Source organism: Chrysemys picta, chromosome 8 (assembly GCF_011386835.1).
Source record: "Chrysemys picta bellii isolate R12L10 chromosome 8, ASM1138683v2, whole genome shotgun sequence".
Taxonomy (NCBI): domain Eukaryota; kingdom Metazoa; phylum Chordata; order Testudines; family Emydidae; genus Chrysemys; species Chrysemys picta.
In genome coordinates this window covers 20,833,238-20,854,216 of record NC_088798.1, presented here as the reverse complement: position 1 = coordinate 20,854,216, position 20,979 = coordinate 20,833,238, and the positions used below count along the sequence as shown (strand labels likewise).

The following is a 20,979-nucleotide window of genomic DNA, read 5'->3' as shown; positions in this document are numbered from 1 at the left end:
TTGATGGAAGGCCTTTGAATCTCTGAATTTTGTATATTTGCTAATACACCTGAAACACATTCCAAAGAAAAAATAGGAATCTATTCATTTAGATTTGGGGCTAGATCATCGGTCTATGACCCAGCCCATAGCAAGGGGCAGTACGTTATTTTGCTGCTACTAGAGCAGCCTGGGGTGGTTATTTTAACAAATTCCCTCTGAGACGCCCCACCGCTCTAGGAAAGGAGTAAACATTAATAAGTCTATACTTTCACAGCATACCTTTCCCAACATGCTGGTACAAATATGCCACCAGCCACATTGGGGAGGTGGAATAAAGGCTCCACCACTCCCGCCCATCTGTGTGAGGGGAATATGTAGTAGTTCTGAGTAGCTTGCTTCCCCTTGCAGAAAATGATGCTATAGTTCAACGGTACAGGAGAGTAAGAGGGTGCCTTATGTCCCCCGTACTCTCTTCTACCAGTGCACCAGTCATGCCCTTGGAAAACAAAGTTAAAATTGCTATTAAAAGAACATTCAGTAGTAACTCTGAAAATGGCTAACTGATCAATTTGAACACTTACTGAGACAGGAAAATTGAGAAAATAGATAGTCATATGTTGTTTGCCTCTAAGGGAGCAAAACCACATCCTTTTTCTATATTGTAAATTTACACCTAGTTTGAATGCCAACACTTGCGCTTTTCTGTTTTAGTAGAGGCAAACTGATCCAAATTGTGGAAGATCTGCTGCCTATTACTTAATGTATTGAACCCACGTGTCCAAAAACACACATCCTTCAAACTGCAGTCTGGGATGACACAGCTAAATTCAAGATGGGGATTGCCGACGTGGCTCTACAAAGTAAAGTTGACTCTACATAGTGTAAGAGCTCACTTACATAACAATTAGTAGAATAAGGATTTCTGTATTATTTAAATATTTGTATCTATAATAAAAATTCATAGAGACAGTGACAATGATTTTATATATATAAAATCTAAAACCTGAAGGTGAGACACATCCAGTAAACTCCACTTCCAAAATTGCAGGAAACCTTAAAGATACATTACACTATACAGACAGTTCCTCAAGCTCAATTAATTAAATACTTTGTGCACCTTAGATTTTGAAATAATCATACAAATTTGAGAGTCATGATTAGATCAGTCTTCACATGGAACTCCCTATTGGAGTTAGAGGGAGTTCCATATATGGAGCTCTTACAGGATTGCATTCTATTCTTGCAGTCAAAATCATAAAAGGGCTGAGTCTTATGATGAAGTTAAAAAGAGTTTTACCTGAGTAACAAGTGTAGGGTCAAATCTTATACTTTTAAAAGCTGCATTTTTGAGATTCTTCTCTTTGAAACAATGTTTGGTAAGTAGCTTCAAAAAGATATGAACACAGACAGACACAGGACCAGACCAGTTGTGCTAGGCACTTTACAATCATATAGATATAGAAAGACAGGTTCCCTACTCCAGTGATTTTACAATCTAATTTCAGACAAGGTACACTAACTGACGTTACAAATAAGAGGGGAAATGGAGAATAAGGGCAACAGTGAGATGAATAGGCCTTTACATAAGCTAAGAATGTACACAACTGATGGTTACACACACATTTACATAAAATATAACAGCAAACTCCACATATCAGCACACGCCTGGGTATGCTATCTAGCCACTGAGGATCAAACGCATTACTTTTGGTGAGACACTGTCCTTTATTATTGATATTCTTCTAATATACTTTTAGATTTCATACATCAGTATGAATGTCAGCAGTGAGAATGGTCCAGTCAAAAATACCAGGGCCAGATTGTGTATGGGCACTATGTAAGTTCACAATTTGTGAGGAGTGGGAGAGGCACTCCCATTCCTTGTATCCCCTCACAGTTTCTGGGCAATAATGGCTGTCTCTTGGTCACAAGGAATGCACAAGGCTATTATCCACAGTGGCTCTTGCATCTTCAGATTGAACAGATGGGGCAAATAAGGTCACAGAGAAAAGAGTATGCTGAATCTTGTAATTATGTGGCATAAGGTTTGCACTCTTTTGCAAAGCATTGTGTCTGATACAGGCATTGTACCTGCTCATAGCAGAGTGTTGCACCTGTTCATAATCCTTAACGAGGGCCAATGCCTTAAAGGCACAATTGATCCCGAAGTGCTGTAACTATATAATGCTGTTGTCTTATAAATGCCTCTTTGTAATGATTAATGATCTAATATGTCTAGTACAAGTTTTAATTTACACTGAATTAAAAATATTAAATACATAATTCATCTAAAATGTCAACAGCCAGGAGATTGCTTAGTTACATACAGAACATGTACTGCTAATTTCAATTTATTTTAAAATGATATATTTGACAAAATCTATTTTTATGTGGTGCATCATGTGTTTTATTAGACAGACGAAATAAAACAGTAAACATCAAGGCTTTTTATAGCAATAATAGCATAGCAAAATAAACCAACCTACTTTTTCTATGTTTCATGTTTTCATATTTCATAATAATCTTCTGTTGAAAAAAAAAACCCTATTTTTCAGTTTATAAAACAATAATAAAGCTGAATCCACTTAAAAGAATATCTATTAGCAGAATACCTACTTAAAAGAGGAATTTGTATGTGCACCAAACATGAATAGTGTAGAACAACCCTTTAATTAATAATAATGGACAAAAAAGCAGATCAAGGACCAAAAAGGGAAGCACCTACAATATAAAAGCTATTTGGTCTGTCAGAGAAGTAGTCTCTGTGTGTCAAATATGTACCTATTCAAAACCAGAGAACTTTTTGCATAAAACCATTATGATTCTAGGAAGTGTATATGAAAATCACATCTCAATATTCAGACTGTATATAACAAAAGAATAAAGTTATAGTCTCATCTGTATTGAAAACCTTGAACAAAAGATTGCAAATTATGGGATGGATTTGGGGCACCATAGACTGTAGTTGCAAGGACACCCCCCAAACATATGGATGACATATTTTGTAACATCTTGCTTCCTAATGTCACATCTTATTCTACACATCAGTCTAAAGGAAAAAAAAGGCAATTTTTGCCAACTTTTTAAATTGTAATTGTATAACTGAATGTTGGGATATAAATTTCATTTACAAAACAATGCACAGTGCCATACAACTAATCTTGTAGGCAGGATAATGAAATTACTTATTCACACCTGTCCAGTTCTGAATATGCAATGAAGTTATGAACAATTGTAGCTTCACTGATTTAATAATTAAATCCATTAGGGACACGTCTGGTAAGGGAAAAGACAGTTAAAACACACTTTTCTCTCTCTCTCTCTTTTATGAAAGAATTTACCGGTAATATTGTTACCTAAGACTAATATAAAACTGATACAAAATTGTTATTGGGCCAATTTTGCAAGCTTTGGTCATGTCGTGAAGTACTTACTGATTGACTTCAATGGGACTGTTTACGAATATTCAACCTGTTCAGCACTATAAGACTAGTCCTGACATCATCTCTGCAAGAGGCATAAAACCTCTTTAGCCTTTCTAATAATCTACTTCTGATCCAGAAGTCTTTTCATATGTGGAACTCCCAGCAAGATCAAGGTAACACCTTAGTTCATATATTATACAAAGTGAAAAAATATAAATGAAAAAAAAAATTGAGAGAGAAAGAGAAGTGTATTTAATTGCTTTTTTTCTTAACCAGCTATTATTTCTATATAATGATATACTACATGTGTGGGTGCCTCTCACTTTGCATAAATATTGTATCCCGCTGCCCTCTGGCAGTCCTACTCAATTGTGTAAGATCATGCTGCTCGCTAAGACCTGGAGGCTCGAGACCCCTAATACTGTTATACAGGTATGAGTGTTTCACAGTTAATTATGTAATTTACTTATATAATAATATCACTGCATCATTCTCCATGGCCCTGGGTGCAGGATGTACATGAAATCTAACATCATATTAAAATAAACTTTCCATAATAAAAAAAATAGCACAAACAGCCCCACTGCCGATCCTAAATTAGTAAATAACATCATTACAATCCATAGTTAAGTAAATGCTTGATCAACAGGACGTGCTCTGCTCTGCTGTGTAAACAGTGGTAAACTCAGGCTCTGGCAGATCCCCAAAGAGAGTGAGTTCCATTGTAGGGAACCTCTATTAAAGTTGCACCGTTTCTAGTCCTCAAAAGAGTGCATGTACAGACTGTCAGAAAATTCACCTTAGCTGATCCGAATTGTCATGGTGGATGTGGAGAGAGGCAGTGTTTAAGATAGCTGGGTCCTAAACCACATCACAATTTAGATAATTGAACCAAACCTCATGAAGTGCACTAAGAACCATATGAGAAGCCAGTGCAGTTCATGATTTGTAATGATTAATGTGCTGCTACATTCTCCTCTAGCTAAGTCTGTGAGTGAGCTCCATGATGGGTAGGACCAAATAGAAATCATTGCAATAGTCCATCCTGGAGGTAGCAAGGGATGGATAACTACTATAAGGTCCACAATATCAAATAAAGGCCGTCATCTCCTAGATCACTACTGATGACAAAAATGTTACAAGCAAGCAAGCATTTACTACCTTGTACTCTAAGAACAGCCAGTAGTTCAAAAGGCACCTTAAAAGAGCACACCTCTTGATAAAAGTGTTATAATTTTCCCCTAGCAATTCATCAAATTGCTTCCCCTATCAACCTACATTCCTCCCCCGTGGATTGAGCTTCAGCCTGCTCACCGTCATGTAGTTCCCAGACTCAGCAAGGTATTGGGGAAGCAAGGAAACCGCATCATCTTTTCTGATACAAAATAAGTTACATACTGATGCCACCACAGCACAAAGGATCTGATCCAAAGTCCACTGATATCAACAGAAATATTTCCACTGACTTCAGTGAGATTTGGATTGGGCCAATACATCTTACATGGGGCTGTCCATAAATTATGTAACATCAATTCTGCATGTTTCTTTCACTGTTACAAGGGGCAGATGGGTTTTGAAAATCACCAAAAAATGTGTTAGTTGATTTATGGAGAACACCCAATCTCAACTAGTGGCTTCACATACACATTACACAAGAAAGGGTAACAGACTAGAACCCTACAGGACCATATGTGAAAGGGCTGTTGGAGTGAACAGGCTTAAAACACAATCATTTTGAGACTAAATTTTCAAGGACTGATAAAACAAGGAAAGACTTGATTTATTCCTGGATGGTGATGAGCCACTGCCGTGCAACGTACAACTTCAGTTGCTGTTTCCATTGCCCAGTGTTCTGTATTTACCCCCGCCCCTTTTTTGGGGGGGAGGGAGGCTAACTTCTAACATTCTTACAATGATTAAATATCTTTGTATAAATAGAATCAAGAAATGGTTATCTTGTTTATTTTTTTAAGCCAAAAGATGGCCCTGTGAAGTAGTTCGTAATGTTGCTTAAAACAGGGAGATGGTTTGAGTTTCATAATTATCGGTCAAAAGCTCAAACTATTCAAAGCATTTAACAGATGTAACAAAGAAAAAAATATACTTTTGTAATTTCATTATGTATCAGTTTAGGTCCCTAATATAATATTAGAAGTGATTTTTCAATATTGGTCAATGATTTCTATACTGCTTCCAATCTCTTCATATTTCCAAATGTTAAAAAGCTCATAGCAAGAAATATAAATATTAACTAAATAAGCCAAATGAGACAAAAATGAATGATTAATTTACAGTAAAAATCCTGTCAGAATGTTTGTACAAAGTATAATGCAAATTAATTAAACAAGGAAAAAAGATTATACTTTATAAATCTAACTCTGTAATGTTTTCTGTCAAAGAAATTACTGTAGGCAAAAGACAGGAACACCAAATACTACCTTTTAAAATGAAAGAAAGATATTTACTTATCCATATTCAACAGATCAGTTTCATATATTATTCTGACTGTTCTATAAGCTTGTCAAAAAGATTATATATATATATAATAAAAAACACCCTTATTGCACAATGTATCACTAATTTCCATCAGGACAGCGTCCAGAGAAAAAATGGAACGTTTGGGCATGCTTTTAGACACCATCAGTCCTTCTCTGATAATCTTAAAACAGAGAAAAAGAAAGCACTGAGCATTTTCATGTAAATTGTAGTAAATAAATATGCTGGAGATGTATTGCTTGCATAGAAAGCCACCTTTCAGCAAGGTACAGTTATTGCAAATAACTTAATATCCCTTTATAGTCAGTTACCATGGATACATTTTACTCAATAGAAATCATGAACTGTGAACTTGCATGATATATTGCAATTGTTAAACTAGGATAAACAAAAATACTTATCTATGCCAAGAATCCAAATATTTGCTTCAAATACAGTATCAAAGACAGCTGTGAGGACATGCAGAATTTCAAGTATCTTCTACTCTCCTATATCTATACCTCTAATGTTTTTTCTAAATTATATTTAATATATTTAATATAAAAATAGAAAAAAAAACAATAAGGCAATCCAGCTCCTATTATTAGGAAATCAATAGAAGCTGATTTAAATGGAAGCATGGTCAGACAACATGTTTAAAAATATATATTCAAAACTACATTTCTCAAAATGAAATTCTCTTTTCTCTCCTTTTCATGCCTTGCCTTCCATTAGAATCATTCAAATAATTTCCATCTACAACCAGATTCTCTTACTCAATAGTGTACTCAATCTTGATCACCAAATTCTCTCATCAAATCGCTGCATGAAAATGTAAGCCTTTCAAGTCCGTAGATGAAAGATCCAGATGACTTTTTGTACAGCTATGTTAAGGAATATTTTGATTTATAATACTACTTCTTTTAATGGACAGACATGCCTTTCATTTAGACACTGTATACTGGTAATAATAATGCTACTTTTATTTCCCGAGCAAAGCATTCAACTCGAGGCATTTCTCTCTTTGGCTGTAACATAACAACTTTGAAACACCATTGATTTTGGTGCAAATCAGACCACCAGAAAAGCCTGCATTCCCTTAATCCACCCTCCCGCTGCCACAATCTCCCTGTGTGCCACATTCCCACACCCCTCTGTTTCACGGACTCCATCAATAGTACTCACCCATTCCCTCATGACAGGGCCTATTGTCTTATGGTCTTCAGCTACCTGTTATTTTCTATACATACCCCAATTAACTGTGCTGAATTTGAGCAAAGCATAAGATGGAATTCACCTAGTAACCTGGAAACAGGACAAGGGTTGCAGCGTATCTCTCTGGCTGCAACTGCAGCCTATGTTTTAATGGGAGCCAATCCACTATACTGGGACATCTCATTTGTTCCCTTACTCAGAAAACTCTTCTATGGCATAAAGGTGGTGCAAAGGCAAACTTACATAGCCACTCTACCTAGTCCCAAAGTGAAGTATAAACGACCTTTTGCCAATGATCTCCACCTCAGGTGAATTTCACCTTATAACATTTCATAATGTAGATTTCCCACTTCTCGTATAGTTTTAGCTACAACCTTCAAATAAGTCATTTACATAGGGAAATAATATTTATTTCCAGGTCTTATTAGCAGGGTATATAAATACTTTCTGCCATAGCAAAGAGCAGAGGACAACTAGACAACTGTACGTACAACTAGAATTTTCTCACTGTTTTACAAGAGTCAGTGCAGCATTCACAAAGCCAGAAATGTCTTATCCACATCATTCTGTTTACAAATCAATTAATTAATGGCAAAAACACAGTGTGGGAATAAAATTATACCTATCAACCTCAAAAAAAGTATTGTTTCATTGTTTTGAAGTATTGAAGCTATTTAGTTATTAAGAACACAAGCTACACTGTGAATCTTCTAAATAGAATCACCATCCTAGAAACTAGAAATTTGCCTGTAAAGCATAATTCATTATAGAAATAAATAAATACATACATACATACATACATACATAGTGATAACTGGCCAGGTTTATGAAGGCCCTACACTCAACTTAGTGGTATTTGTCTGTCTGTGATGCAATAACTTTTGAATGCTGCATCCAATCAATTCCAAAATTCCAGGGGAAAGTTCTAAGCGTCGATAGCCAGAACTCTATTGATTGTAATGAAAATCAGAAAACCAAAAAGGGAAAAATGGGAGACACATGAAGCCCCTGCCAGCCACAGCCTCAAGCATTTCTGTAATAAGACTGGAAATGAGGTGTTCAGACTGGAAATGAAGAATAAATTTTTAACAGTGAGAGTAATCAATCATTGGAACAATTTGCCAAGGGTCATGGTGGATTCTCCATCACTGACAATTTTAAAATCAATATTAGATGTTTTTCTAAAAGACATGCTTTAGGAATTATTTCGGGGGACTTCTGTGACCTGTGTTATACAGGAGGTCAAACTAGATGATCGTAATGGTCCCTTCTAGCCTTGGAATCTATGAATTATCTACAGATCAAAGAACTTCCCTATTGTACTCATTGCCTCCCAGCATAACAATGCTCCTAACTCATTTCTGCTCATCTTCCCAATAGAGTTTAACATGTTGATACCCCAAATTACTTATTTCCTGGGCAGAAAGAAGAATAATGGTGGGGCAGGGGGAGGAGGAAGGGAGAATTGGGGTTTGCACACAACCATTGGCATGGGGGTAGAATGGAGGACACTGGTATGAGACATACAGAACCCCTGATGGGGAGGAGATGGGGAAGAGGGCTGACAGAGACACTAGCACAAGGGTGAAGTGGACATGGGGGTGAAATGGAAATGGAAAGAAAAAAATGGGAGGCAGACAGAGCTCTTGCCATCAGGGTGGGGAGGAATGGGAAAAATGAGGGTTCACATTGAACCCCTGCCATGGAGGGAATTAGTGACACTGGTATGGGGGGCGCACAGAATCCGAGGTGGGGGGAATATTGGAAGACCCTGGTATAGATGTAGGGGGAAATGGGAGGCATGGTGTGGAAAGGGGAGGAATACGATTGCACACAGCGCTCCTGTAAGGGAGGGGGATAGGGGACCTTCAAATAGAGAAAGGGAAGCCACAAAGCCCCATATAGTAGGGGGGAATGGGGCACACAGAATCCCTGGTGAAGAGGAGGTTGGAGGACTCTGGTATGGGAGGATGGGGGAAATGGGGAACATAGGGGAAAACAGGGGAAGATTGAGGGAACCTGGTATGGGAGAAGAGGGGCACACAGAGCTCCTGGCATGGGAAGAAAGTGGAAATAGGGGTGCACACAATGTACTGGTATGTCAAGGAGAATGGGGCACACAAGCAACTGTGGTGGGCGGATATTGTGGGGTTGCAGGGAATCCCTGAAAAAGAGGGGATGGCAGGGCAGTACACAGGGAGTCAGTGGGGGGTGGGGAGAGGAGAATATGTGTGTACTCCTTACATCCCTCCATTCCCATCCAGAAGCACCCTGTATACAATAAGCCCTGGTGTGTGTGATAAGATCAGCCTATACAAGCTATGAAATATGTGACTCCCTAGCATTAATTGTGACAGCACACAATCTGTACCCAATCCTGCTGAAACTGAAGTCAATGGCAAAACTCTCATTGACTTCAATGGAAGTAGGACTGGGCCAGAGATATAGACTACCATTGATAGTATAAATTCTGTTGGAGGAAGCTGATCCTGCATTCTTGAACACTCAAAACAACTACTGACCATCAGTAGCTGGAAAGGATAAAAATGACAAATATTTGTATAGCATATTTACAAGGAGTTGCTGATTGTTGCAGGAGTTTCCTGCCTGTTGCATTTTATTTTAGTCCTTTGTACAAGAGGTTGACTTCTGCAAAATTGGTCTAGTGTACAAGAATAAATGTTGCCTTCCAGGTCATGCAAATCCTCAATGGCTGCACATGTACTTTGCTGGACAGGGCCCATATTTTAATGCCTTCTCAGTAACAGCATAACATCTTGTTTCTTTTACCAAAGTTATATGATTTCTAGAAGAGTGGAAATAGTTTATACAGAAAAATTACTCCTAACTATTGTTAAAAATCTCCTATCAACCTCAGAAAAATGTTACCTTCCTTTAGAAAACACCAGGGACAAATTCTGCGCTCAGATACCTACCCACTGAAAGCAATGAGAGCTGTAATCAGACAAACGAAGGCAAATGTTCCCCTTAAGATCTCTAATGTTCAAAAGATATTTTGATATGTGCATTTCTTTTTAAAAGTGCTGCCTATAAGGTAAATTAAGTAACATATAATGGGACACTAGCAAGGTCTGATAAATACTGATTTTCAACAAATTACTAAACAGATACCTATCTTATGAATAAAGTATTGTTGCCTAAGCTAAGATCACGAGTGTTTTGCCCTAACTTTCGCATCCTTCATTTGCCAATTTTGTTTAGGTTTTAGATTTTAAAATGATGCATATTGAATTATACACATTAATTTGTTTTACCTGTCTCCATCCCCCTCCATATGTGATTTGCTCACCACTTGCATGCACAACTTGCATGCACAACAACTTCTTGTCTAACATATTCCATAAATATATAGTTTCTTTACACAACAGAAAAAAAAATAACTTACATAAAAACAACTTATGTAAACATAACTCAACCAGATTGCACCATTATCAGTGGAAATATTTTACATTGTTTGTGAACTTCAGGACAGAACTTAGTTAAAAAATACATTAAGTCTCACTTACTTTGGTAGAGTTTTCAAATGATTTTCTCTTAACTCCAAGATACGCAATTTGACAAGTCTAGAAATACCAATATAAAACAGTATGATTAATACATTTAAGTGAGAAAATACGTCTGAAACCAATAAGAATTACTGGGGAACTGTTTATTCCAGTACAAAAAGATTTAGCCACGTATTTGCATTACACTATTTTTATGTACCTGGCCAGTCTCTGCTGGAAAGTACTACCATGTGTCATTTGCTAGAAATTATTCTAAATCAATTTTTGATGATTATTCAAACAGGAAAAATATGGTGAAACTTAATTTACCACAAATATTTCCAGTTCTGTAATAGTAACCAACTTCAGCTCAAGTTGCATCAAGCTTTGATTACTGGCAATAGGTTTTGGTCTGGAAAATCATGAATACCCATGTAAAAGGATTAAAATTGTTTAAAATATTTAGAGCACTTACACAGATGCATGGCATTTTGAATGACTGTTCACAAGTTTACACAAATTTTTGTAGAGGTCATAATTTCTTTTTGCATTTTTGGGCCTTGATCCTACAACTGACTGCACACAGGCAGACTGCTACCCCAACACAGATCCCTAGACATCTATGGGATTGAAGCACAAGCCTACAGTTCACCATGAACATAAGTGCTCCGTTGAATTAGGGTCTCTATACTGCAGTAATTAACATCTTCAAAACATTGTACAAATATTAAATAATGAATACTCACAACACCCTTTGAGGTAGAACAGCAACTTCACAAATGGGAAAACAGAGACAAAACAGGGACACACAAAATGGGGGTTGAGGATCCAGGATTAGAACTCAAAAGTTTTTGGCTCTAAGGGCCTGTTCCAGTGCTCAGCCATGGTGACCATCAAATGCCACCCATTGACTTCAATGACTTCAAATCATGCCGCTATTCCTGGGTTCTTTGATCTTAGACCATTGTTAACCCCAGTGGTGAAGGGTATAGGAGTCAAGGGATCTCTACTCCTGACCCAAAGTCCTACAATTTCAGCTGTAGAGAATCTGTGGAGTGTTAACTGTTGCAATAATTAGGCCTGCAAATAAAGCCTAATTATAAGCTCAACTGTAAAAAGTGAGAGAAAGTTCATAAGATGCCATGGTAACCTATTACAATAAATGCAGATGGGGAAAGGTGCAAAAAAGAGGCAAAGACTGAATACGTTCAAACAAAAAGGTCTACTGATATTATAATTCAAGGACTGTGTTAAAATCATGCCTGGTAGACAAAGAACAATGTGAGACCAGAAATCGATTAACCAAAATTATTGTGTCCGAAATTAGTTCTAATTGGTGGATAAAAGATTGAGAGAATGGGTTATTCCACCCAACACTCCCTTTTGAGGTTCTTAAAAAAAAAGAGAGACTTTTGGGGGGAATACAGATAAATGGATGGAGGCTACTCACGATAATGGCTGACTTAGTCTCCACACCCTCTTCCACCAATGTGTCCTTTTCATTCCCTACCTTATTTCTTTTCTTTTCTCTCTCTCTCTCCTTTTTCCTTCTGTCTAGTACGAATCTGACCAGGACTGTATATTTTTCAACACTACTGTAAGCCTGTGGCCAGAAAGAGGCAGCAAAATGCAATTCTCTAAACAACGGATGCTGGTACAAGTTTGCCAGGTCTTGGAGTGGTTGATAAGACCACATGCTGGGCCTATGTTTCTCCAGAAGTAAGTTGCAAGTGAGTGTCAACACGAGAGACACAAACTGCATTTTCTATCTGAGCTGTTATTTTCTTTCCCCTTTTTGTTTGTCTTGTTTTGTCTTCTAGGAAACAGGACTGGAACAACAACAACTCCAGTCCATCTTAACTAACTTCTTCTCTTTTCCCCCGAAAAGTTAATTATTATTACCATCTTTAATACCATCTAAGAGACTGTCAAACAAGGGGGTTTTTCCTTCTAAAAACTCTTCAGCTAAAGAGAAAGGGAACAAGGGATATTGTTAAAATTAAAGCCTTATTTAAAACTTTAAATTTCAAGTGCTTTAATTGTCTGTCTTCTTTTCTGTATCCTTAATAAAAGGTTAAAAAAATAATCGTGTATTTGCCAAGGTACTATGTGGGCTGAAGTCTCTATATACCAAACCACAAACTGTGTTTAAAACTGTAATGTTGGACAGTTTCAGGGTCATGTTAACACCTTTGACTCTTTGGGCCCATATGCTAAATTGAAACAGAATTCTCTTAAGTGTTTTGGGAGCAAGCAAAATTTGTACCAAGCATTGTCTTCCCATGATTGACTGATTCCACTCTGCTCAGGCCTGAACTTAGTAAAGGATTCTGTTAAACTGTGTTAACCAGCATAATTCTTTTGCAAGTTTGCCACTCCTAAGTAGTGAGGCCAGCCAAAAGCCATGACACTGAAATCTTTAGTTTACACCACACTATCCTTTCTGTATATGCCAGGGAAAGATATTTCAGAAAATTTTAGAGGGTTTTTGAGTGATTTTGTTGATATTATGTTTTATACCCCTCTACCTCTAAAGTCAGGCTCCCTAGGTACCATGAGTCTAACTGTACAGATCTCTGAGGGAAGGAAAACAATCAAAGTGCATGATAAATGCAATATGTACTATATATTGAGGGGATATCCTGGTGTTAAACTGCAGAAGCATGTCATTTATTTATTTTCCACTGATCTTTGACCACATTGCCTGCCCTCCACACAAAACCATCTCCCTTGAGATTTACTCAAATATTTCAAATAGGGTTACCATATTTAAAAAATAAAAAAAGAGGACACTCCACAGGTCCTGGCCCCACCCCTTTCCCACCCCCGGCCCCGCCCCAACTCCGTCCCTTCCCCAAAGTCCCCGCCCTAACTCCCCCTCCTCCCTCCCAGCCACGCGAAAAGGGCTGCCCAAGTGTTACCGGCTTCATGGTTTGCCGGGCAGCCTCCAGACCCTGCGCCCCCAGCCGGCGCTTCCCCAGCACAGCTGGAGCCCGGGAGGGGAAGGGCCCAGCCGGAGGCGCAGAGTCTGGAGGCTGCCCGGCAAACCGTGAAGCCGGTAGTGCTCGGGCTTCGGGCAGCCCCCATGCCTCCGGACCCTGCACCCCTGGCCGGACACTTCCCCTCCCGGGCTCCGGCTGCTGTGCTCCTCTCCTGACTCTTTGGCTCTGTTTAAGAGCCGAGATGCCCGAGCGCTACTGGCTTCGGGCAGCCCCCATGCCTCTGGACCCTGCGCCCCCGGAGCCCAGGAGGGGAAGTGCCCGGCCGGCGGCTCAGGTTCCGGAGGCATGGGGGCTGCCCGAAGCCGGTAGCGCTCGGGCAGCTCGGCTCTTAAACAGAGCCGAAGAGTCAGGGGAGGAGCACAGCAGCCACGGGAGGGGAAGTGCCCGGCCGGCGGTATTTTTCCCGGACATGTTCGGCTTTTTGGCAATTCCCCCCAGACGGGGGTTTGATTACCAAAAAGCCGGACATGTCTGGGAAAAACTGGACATATGGTAACCCTATTTCAAACCCCAGAGCAAGCTAAAACAGCCAACATTTTTCTTCCTGTTTCTCTTTAAGGGGGAATTTTTTCTCAAATTACTCCTGTCCAAAGCCCAGGACTAGTAAGATTCAGTTCTGGGTCAGTGTTTTGAAGTACAAAAAATGTAGCAGCTTAAAATTCAATACCTCATTATCCTGCAGTGCTAGAAAAAGGTTTAATACCATTGGAAAGAGAAATTCCCAGATTACCAATGGGACCCAGCATTTACTTCCTAAGATAGCAGACTTTGAAGTCATGACTTTTTTATATATAGAAAAACTATTCTAAGTTATTATCAGAGCTTTTATGGCTCCCTCTGAGCCCTGTACAATCAGACTCATGGTAACTAAGGCAACCAGCTTTATACGCAGAAGGTTACAAGAAATACTCCCAATACACCTTTTTTAAAAATAAATCTAAAAGTATTCCTAAAATAGTTTTTTCTGAAACATATTTTGCAGCTTACAAAAAACATGAAAGATTTTGTCAACATTCATTTGAGATCATCTGCATAAGTAACCTGTGGCTTAACCACTCATGAATAGTATGATCATCCCAAACCCAAATTGATAAAACCTTTATACCACACCACCATGTATGACAATTTCTATATTGGGGTGGGCAAACTATGGCCCAAGGGCCGCATCTGGCCCTCCAGATGTTTTCATCCAGCCCTCGAGCTTCCGGCTCCTATGCGTAGGAACCGCGGCCAATGGGAGCTGCAGGAAAGGCGCCTCCACATAGGAGCCGGATGGGGGACATCTGCTGCTTCTGGGAGCTGCTTGAGGTAAGCACCACCCGGAGCCTGCACCCCTGACCCACTCTTGCGTCCCAACCCCCTGCCCCAGCCCTGAGCCCCCTCCTGCCCTCGGACCCCCTCAGTCCCAGTTCGGAGCACCCTCCTGCACCCCCAACCCCTCATCCCCAACCCCACCCAGAGCCCGCACCCCAAGCAGGAGCCCTCACCTCCTCCTGTACCTTAATCCCCAATTTCATGAGCACTCATGGCCCGCCATACAATTTCCACACCCAGATGTGGCCCTCAGGCCAAAAATTTTTCCCACCCCTGTTCTATAGCCTCAACACATAAGGTAAGTGTACTTTACATATTTACTGTACGTACACAATGTATGGTAATACAGGGTAAAATCCTGCAATCCTTATTCAAGCAAAACTTCCCTTGATGCGATAGAAGTTCTATTTAAATCTGGACTTCAGGATTGGGCCTACAATTGGTTACACTGAGGTGGAAATCCAAACAGAGATGCTGGCAATATCTTGAAATTAGCCTGTCTCTTTCAGCAGTCATTGGAGTGGCTACACTGCACACGCAGAGAGCAGAACAGAAAAAAGTGAAATAACAAACAGTGATGATTTGTTCAGTCCAAACACCATTCAAATTACTGTGTGGTCAATCATAGCTAGTACTGTCTGCCATCTACCACAAAGCATTCAAGAATTGCGCATACATTGCCAGGTCAATGATCTAGCCAACTTCAAGGCAGTTTCCAAGGGCAACATGTGCAATATTGCATTTCCAACATCCTTATTGCCAACACTCAAACTGTATTTGCTACCCTGTTTCTGCAGACTCAGCTTTTTTTTAAGTATCGCCTGCTCCAACTTCTCTTATTTCTAGTTTTTTTCCCCCCTGCTCCTGGGTTTTCTATTTTTCTATTTTCTCAGCTTTGTCTTCTTACTACTCTGTTCATTTCTTCTCTCTCTCTATCAAACAGTCTACATTCCCTTTTTCCTCTTTCTTCTCTGGCTCTCACTTTCACATCTCTACTTTGGCTCACTCTGCCACACACATTTAATTTTTTTCTTTCTTCCTGACTGGCAGCCCTTGGATTCCTCACCAGAGGAAGCAACCAGAAATAGACACTACCAGAACAGATCTTACTTTGTTCCTTCTGTCCTTTTGACCAAAAAGTAGCAGTCACTTTTGGTCAAGAACAAGCAAAGAGAAGCACAAACACTGGCCACTGAGAAGCTGGATCAAAGTATTGCAGTAAACCAAGCTGGCACACAGTAGCTAGTTCTGGAGGTCATCAGTCTAACAGCTTTTATTCTACTGTCCTCTAGCTTGGCACTACTCCTCTTCCCACATCCATCTCTTCCTAACTCACTTAACAGCTCCCCACTACTCAAGATCTCTTCCCCAACCACCCAGCTGAAACCAGTTCCACTCCTACCTCCTATCATTCGTCAAAACTGGATTGCAGGGACTAACAATCATATATTTTTTGTTTTTCATGCACACTGCTTCTAAATGATCTTTTAAAACTAAATCAATTGCTTGTGAAGTGGTGATGTGGTTTAACAATTAACTTACCTTCCAAAGTTAGCTGGAAGAAACTCCAGAAAGGCATCATTTAGGTAGAGCTGGGTCAAGTTTAGAAGCTGTGTGAAACCATCTGGCAGCCTAAAAAGGAGTTAAAGATTTAGTCCTTGAATCTGAGTTGCTATAGAAACAATGCAAATATAAATCTCTAAGGAGAAGCATGATAAGTTCTCCACCCTCACACCCCTTAGCTACACAGCTTATGTAAAAGAAGAATTTATTGAGTAACTTGTTACAGATGGCATTTTTGCTTGTTATTAAAACAAATAGCACACAACTTTTCCCTGTTACTGTCACAGGATTAAATTTATGTGCCTGACACATTAAAGTGGCTTCATCCTTCTCTCTTGTCCTATTTTAAGCTTTTTATCAGAGGATTTTTTTTTTTTACTGAAATGGCAAGCATATGCTGAGTGCTTCACTTTTCATAACTTCTTGAATGGGGCTCTATTTCTCTATGATATAGCATGTCTTTTGATGATAAAGGTAGTAATGTAATTGTATATACATTAGGGCTGTCAAGTGATTAAAAAAATTAATTGCATGATTAATCGCACTGTTAAAAACAATAGAATACAATTTATTTTAAATATATTTGAATGTTTACTACATTTTCAAATATATTAATTTCAATTACAATACAGAATACAAAGTGTACAGTGCTCACTTTATATTTATTTTTATTACAAATATTTGCACTGTAAAAAAAAACAAAAAAAAATGTATTTTTCAATTCACCTCATACAAGTACTGTAGTGCAATCTCTTTGTCATGAAAGTTGAACTTAAAAATGTAGAATTATGTACAAAAAAACTGCCTTCAAAAATAAAACAATGTAAAATTTTAGAGCCTACAAGTTCACTCAGTCCTCCTTCTTGGTCAGCCAATCACTCAGACAAACAAGATTGGGTACAATTTGCAGGAAATAATGCTGCCTGCTTCTTGTTTACAATGTCACCTGAAAATGAGAACAGGCGTTCACATGGCACTGTTGTAGATGGCATTGCAAGATATTTTAGCAGTATCCACCAAGGTGGGCTCAGAGTTCACAGTCTTGCCGCTTGCAATATTGCTCTGCCAAAGCCAAGGTCATCTCAAGCTTGCTGGGTAAGCACGTAAAGATTCATATGTCCCTTCATGCTTCAACCACCATTCCAGCCATGCTTCCATGCTGATGACGGGTTCTGCTTGATAACAATCCAAAGCAGTGCGGACTGATGCATGTTTATTTTCACCATCATGAGTCAGATGCCACCAGCAGAAGGTTCATTTTCCTTTTTGGTGGTTTGGGTCCTGTAGTTTCCGTATCAGGGTGTTGCTCTTTTAATACTTATAAAAGCATGCTCCACGTCACGTCCCTCTCAGATGTTGGAAGGCACTTCAGATTCTTAAACCTTGCGTGAGTGCTGTAGCTATTTTAAGAAATCTCACTTCGGTACCTTCTTTGCATTTTGTCAAATCTGCTGTGAAAGTGTTCTTAAAACGAACGTGTGCTGGGTCATCATCCGAGAGTGCTATAACATGAAATATATGCAGAATGCGGGTAAAACAGAGCAGGAGACATACATTTCTCCCCCCACAAAGTATAGTCACAAATTTAATTGTCGCATTTTTTTAACACGCATCATCAGCATGGAAGCATGTCTTCTGGAATGGTGGCCAAAGCATGAAGGGGCAATATGAATGTTTAGCCTATCTGACATGTAAATATGTTGCAACACCGGCCACAATAGGGCCATGCGAACGCCTGTTCTCACTTTCAAGAAGTGGTGTGATCCTGTTGCTGCTGAGAACTTTGGGCTCATTACTGAGCTGAGTCATGCTGAGAGGAGGGAAACTAAGGTGTCTCAGAGCCAAATCTCCCAACCCTGGCCCTCTGCACAACTTAGAGCAGCCACTGGGCTGCTGGGTAGAACAGTCTCCTAGGGTAAGTCTACACTGCAATAAAATTCCTGGAGCAGCAAGTCTCAAAGCCCAGGTCAATTGACATAGGTTTAAGCTCCTGGGGCTCAGGCTGAAGGTCTAAAAACTGCAGTGTAGACATATCCCTGGAGACCTTCCAATTGGCTCCCCACCCACAAGCATCCCCCTGGCATCAGATGAAGGCAAGAGAGACTGGCACAAAATAAACTATGCTTGCCCGGGACTACCCCTGTTGGGGGAATAGGCATCCACTCCTATATGGCAGCTTTAAAGCTACAACACGTTGCAGAATGCGTAACATTTTCAACCTGGTGGCATGCAAACCCAGTCACTGTTTGGGCAGAATGGAGTTATCTAGGTATATTGGCTAGGCAACCCAAGGAAATTCCACACAACAGTACATTATTTAGATAATATTGAGGTGGGAAAATTAAGCATTTAGCCACTGACTTTAACGGGAATACAAGAACCGAGCCCATTAAATAGAAGGTCTTGTACCTCAAAATAATGAAAAAGATGCTACAGATGCCAGGCCAAACACTGTCTCATCAAAGAGCTCAAATATTACATTATCTCTTACAATTTTTTATTATCACACTATAATCTGGCAATTATTCAATGAACACTAGCATTCATTTTAAAACAATCTACCACACCATATATTCTGTAAGAACTAGGGGCTTGATTGGAGGAACCCTTATTCACGTGTCAGTCCTTACATAAGTCAGGGTTTGCAAGATTAGGCACTTATTTTTCAAAATGTGATCATTTAATTTATAACCAGTTTAAGGTTTCAGATTAATACAGGAATGAATTTTGAGTCCTGGGCCAAATAACTCAATTAACACAAGATTTCATCTTTTCTTTACATCAGTGTTTCATTTTGAGTGTCTTCATAATCCGCTATAGGGCAAATCAGAATATATAGATCAATAACTCAGTAAGCGCCATTGCATTTTCTGTCAGAGGTTAATAACCTGAAAGCTACATTTACAGACTTTAAAATCCACAATCATTAAAAGAACATATATGTATATTTAAAATGGCAATGTAATTTTAGAACAAAACTTTGGACAATAAAATCTACTACAGGGAACCACACAAATATACCATAAAACAAGAAATTACATTATTGAGCACCTGAAACAAACACTCTTACCAACATTTCAGCCATCTCTTTTTTTCTAGCTTGCACAGGACCTATACAATAATCTTAGACCCTGATTCTGCAGTTGTGCTTGTGCATAAAACCCATTAATTTGAATGTCACATGTTATTAAAGAGCTATCTGCTTATCTGTTGCATCTATTGCATACTAATTAGTAACTCATTACCATAGCTGGTGTTTTAAAATGTTTAAACGTCCATTTTGAGTGTGTGTGTGTGTGTGTGTGTGTGTGTGTGTGTGTGTGTGTGTGTGTGTGTGTGTTCGAAAATGACTTTTCCCTTTACACATGCTTCCAGCAGTTGGTGACACCAAGCATCAAAAATAGTACGATATTGCATTCTGCGTTGTTTGGTATGTTTGTTTATGTTATCAATTTTTACAGGGGAAAAGTAGAAAATCTTAAACTCAAAACTTGGGTCTTGACCCTCCCAAAGACCTATGAACATACTTACCTGTAAATCTTTGCAGGTTTGGAACCTTGGAAGAATAATAACAGAAGGTTACTTACTGTAGATGTGTGGTCCCTATCTGGATTCCAAACGTGGGTGTACATGCGTGCCATGTGCCAGAACTTTTCATAGTAGTGTCCACTGACCCGCACATGCGTCGACATCCGAGGCTTTAAGAGGTCATGAGGGTCAACGCCACTCCAGTTCCCTCTTACCAGGCAGTAGCAAAGCCCAGAGCAGAGGGGATGGAGAGCGGGATTGGAATCCAGATAGGGACCACATATCTCAAAGAACCTCCAGTTACTGTAAGTAATCTCTTCTTCTTCTTCATGTGATGGTCCCTATGTGGATTCCAAACACGGGAGAGTAGCGAGCAGTACTCAGTGCGGAGGCGGGTGCAAGGGCTCTCCAGAAGTCACAGTCAGAAGGATGGCAAAGCAAACAGCCGCATCCGCCACCATGGCGGGGTGAGGCATAATGAGTGGTAAAGGTTTGGCTGGAGGACCAAGTGGCTGCCTGGCACCTGTCCTGCCATGGGACGTCTGCAAGGAAAGCTGACGTGGCAGCATGAGCCCACATGGAGTGGGCTGTGACTCCTTGCAGGGGGCGGAGGGGGGGAGCCAGAGGGAGCATAACAGTCCGCAATGCAGCTGGAGATCCAGTGGGAGAGACGTTGCGATGAGAGAGAGCGCAGCCTCGAAAGCGGTCAGCGATGGCGAGGAAGAGACTGGGGGGGACGCAGAAGTCACGGGTGTGCTGGAGGTAGAAGGCTAGTGCTCAGCAGACATTGAGGGAGTGCAGCATGCACTCCTTAAAGGAGGCATGCGGCTTAGATTAGAAGGTGGGTAAGTGTACACACTGGTTGAGGTGGAATGGGGAGACCATTTTTGGAAGGAATTTGGGATGAAGGGGTAGGGATACCTTGTCACGGTGGAAGATGGTGAAGGGCAATCCCACCATTGTGGCTAC

The 20,979-nt window shown here is 39.8% G+C and overlaps 1 protein-coding gene across 17 annotated transcripts in view; it reads right to left on the bottom strand.

Annotated features, from left to right (window-relative positions):
- Positions 1-20,979, bottom strand: part of LRRC7 (leucine rich repeat containing 7) — a 349,370-nt gene that overhangs the window by 164,740 nt on the left and 163,651 nt on the right. For all 17 annotated transcript variants that reach the window (XR_010589655.1, XR_010589656.1, XR_010589657.1 and 14 more), the window contains 2 exons: positions 16,462-16,551; positions 10,625-10,681 (listed from right to left, as the gene is read on the bottom strand). Coding sequence is in view for 13 of the 17 variants with exons in the window: in XM_008172560.4 (XP_008170782.1) it covers positions 10,625-10,681; positions 16,462-16,551 (147 nt within the window). In the remaining 4 variants the exon portion in view is untranslated. The remainder of the gene's footprint in view (positions 1-10,624; positions 10,682-16,461; positions 16,552-20,979) is intronic.